General features: G+C 45.0%; 1 protein-coding gene across 4 annotated transcripts in view; it reads right to left on the reverse strand.

Annotated features, from left to right (window-relative positions):
• The window catches only part of DEPDC5 (DEP domain containing 5), a 166880-nt gene that overhangs the window by 116045 nt on the left and 47734 nt on the right, over positions 1 to 3101 (reverse strand). For all 4 annotated transcript variants that reach the window (XR_001005987.1, XM_011979007.1, XM_011979006.1 and 1 more), the window contains exons 15-17: positions 2244 to 2378; positions 1429 to 1490; positions 741 to 814 (exon numbers count right to left, since the gene is read on the reverse strand). Coding sequence is in view for 3 of the 4 variants with exons in the window: in XM_011979007.1 (XP_011834397.1) it covers positions 741 to 814; positions 1429 to 1490; positions 2244 to 2378 (271 nt within the window). In the remaining variant the exon portion in view is untranslated. The remainder of the gene's footprint in view (positions 1 to 740; positions 815 to 1428; positions 1491 to 2243; positions 2379 to 3101) is intronic.

The following is a 3101-nucleotide window of genomic DNA, read 5'->3' on the forward strand; positions in this document are numbered from 1 at the left end:
ACCTGTAATCCCAGCTACTCAGGAGGCTGAGGCAAGAGAATTGCTTGAACCCGGATGGTGGAGGTTGCAGTGAGCCAAGATCGTGCCACTGCACTCCAGCCTGGGCGACAGAGCGAGACTCCATCTTAAAAAAAGAAAGAAAGAAAGACAACCCAGAGAAAGAGAGAATGCTCTGGAAGCACTGAAGAAAAAGTGGCTATTAGTTATCAGGGCAGCACAGAAGTAATTCACAGAAGAGAGATGCTGGAGTTGGATCTTGGAAGAAAATAGGCATTTTCAAGAGAAGGGTAGATGGAATAAGATTAGTGTCATAGTTCAAAAAGATGAGGCACTGGCACTAGCAGAGGGATGAGAAAAGCCATCCCTGAGCTGGAACCAGCAGGAACACTGAAGTCTTGTCCCATAAAGAGGCGCGGGGACTTATCTAGAGCTGAAGGAAGTCAGGCACAAATGTTGGTCTTCTACGGTCTGTGGGAGTTGGGAATAGAAGGACTTGGGAACAGCAGTGGAAGTCAGTCAGTCCTTAAAATTTTGTTTTTATTCTTTTTCACCATAGACTGTCCATATGATACTGCTACTGCTTTGTGTGTAGAGAACTTTGAGCAAATGTTAGAACTTGGTTTCCACATTTTCTTGACAAAAAGTTTAGTGCTATAATAAGAACCTAACAAATTTAAAGAAAAATGGCAAGAAAGCTGTCAAAACTCTCATCACCTACTATTGATTGAGATCACACCCACCTGTGGTTTATCCAGTGAGGGATATTATAGTCATCGCCCAGACGAGAATCCCGGGGAGCACTCCGATTATGGAGCTGCAAGGGGAAAAATGAGAGCACAGATAAGCTACAGAACAAGTAGGATGTGGAACTGCTCTAACTTTTCTGTTTTTGGGGTTTTAAAAAAAATTTTTTAGGGCCAGGCATGGTGGCTCAAGCCTGTAATCCCAGCACTTCGGGAGGCCAAGGTGGGCAGATCACCTGAGGTCAGGTGTTCGAGACCAGCCTGGCCAACATGGTGAAATCCCGTTTCTACTAAAAATACAAAAATTAGCCAGGCGTGGTGGCAGGTGCCTGTAATCACAGCTACTCAGGAGGCTGAGGCAGGAGAATTGCTTGAACCCGGGAGGCAGAGGTTGCAGTGAGCCGAGATCGCGCCATTGCACTCCAGCCTGGGGGACAAGAACAAGATTCCGTCTCAAAAATTTTTTTTTAGAGATAGAGTCTTGCTTTGCTGACCGGGCTGGAGTGCAACAGTTATTCATAGTTATTCATAACAAACTATACCCAAACTCCTAGGCTCAAGGGATCTTCCCACTTCAGCCTCTCGAATAAGTGGGACTATAAGCGCATGCCACAGCGCCTGAATTGTTTCTCTTTCTAACTATACTCAAACTGGCCTTTAGTAAGCAAATCCAAAATCTAATTACCTTGAACAATGGGACAGCATGTAACGGTTGCTCTCCCATACATACCAAGTCCACACCAATTCCTAAAAAAATAAAAGACAAAAAGAGTTGTGGGGAGGGAATGGCAGAGACAAGCATCCCTATCTATAAATCATGTTATTTAACTGCGTATTAGGCAAAGCTAACTTACCATTGTATGATTTATAACCTCATAGTGCTGCCTATGCAGCAAAGAAGTAAATACACTTTTTGAGACAGTCTCACTCTGTTACCCAGGCTGACGTGCAGTGGTCAGAGATCACAGCTCTCTGCAACCTCTGCCTCCTGGGTTCAAGCAATTCTACTGCCTCAGCATCCCAACTCCATCTTGTTGATGAAACAAATCAAATTGTGGGGTGTGGGGCTGAGTTGGGGATACGAGGCACATCATGGAGGACTGGACTAGATTATCTGATAGTGCATCTGAAAACAGGCTGACAGCACATGGGTCCCTTGAAATCATCCCTCCAGGAAAGCTTCTCTAGTGCCAAATATATTTGGGAAACTCAGAGTACCCTGATACACCCTTTAGAGAAAAACAACCTACACTAACATATTAAAAACGGAGGAAGACCTGTCATTATGGAACCTGCTTATCTTTGCATGACCCAGCATTTTCCAAACTGATTTGACCATGAATCTTTAGCACCTGACGCCTATTGACATCCACAGATGTTGTGACACACAGAATACTACACAGAGCTCCTTACACTCTAAGAAGTTAGTGAAGCTCACAGTTCTAAGGGAAAATCAGGCTAGGAACATGTGGAGACAGGGCACAAACCAGAGAGTATTACCATTATCTATCATCCGCTGCTTGGTCAAGATCATGAGTAGGCGGTCCACCTCAAAGACACCCACCCCGGGCGTGATCACCACTGACATCTGCCCCGTTCGGTCAAAGTTGCGGTTGATGTAATGCTTATCAAACACTAGAAATAAAACAAAAATTCCACAATAATGATGTTACAGTTTTTCAGAACCCCGTCACAAACAAGCATCTCTACACTCTCAGAGCATTCTGCCCATATTTTTATTTTATTTTATTTTATTTTGAGACAGAGTCTTGCTCTGTCACCAGGCTGGAGTGCAGTGGCGTGATCTGGGCTTACTGCAACCTCCGCCTCCCAGGTTCAAGCAATTCTCCTGCCTCAGCCTCCTGAGTAGCTGGGACTACAGGTGCATGCCACCACACCTGGCTCATTTTTTGTATTTTTAGTAGAGACGGGGTTCCACCATGTTGGCCAGGATGGTCTCGAACTCCTGACCTCAAGTGGTTCGCCCACCTCGGCCTCCCAAAGTGCTGGGATTACAGGCGTGAGCCACTGCACCCGGGCCATATTTTTATTATAGCAACTGCCACATTCTAGTTAAATGTATACACATCTATCTTTTCTATATTAAGAACTACTTGACCACGGAATAAGTCTCTGTCACCTTTGTTAATACACCTCATTGATGCCTAATACTTGCCCTGTGCAGCCTTAAATGCTCAAATTTCATGCTGTTAGGGATGTGGCTCATGCCTGTAATCCCAGCACTTTGGGAGGCCGAGGCAGGTGGATCACTTGAAATCAGGAGTTTGAGACCAGGCTGGCCAACATGGTGAAACTCCATCTCTACCAAAAAATACAAAAATTAGCCAGGCATGGTGG

The sequence above is a fragment of the Mandrillus leucophaeus genome, unplaced genomic scaffold, assembly GCF_000951045.1.
Source record: "Mandrillus leucophaeus isolate KB7577 unplaced genomic scaffold, Mleu.le_1.0 Scaffold2, whole genome shotgun sequence".
Taxonomy (NCBI): domain Eukaryota; kingdom Metazoa; phylum Chordata; class Mammalia; order Primates; family Cercopithecidae; genus Mandrillus; species Mandrillus leucophaeus.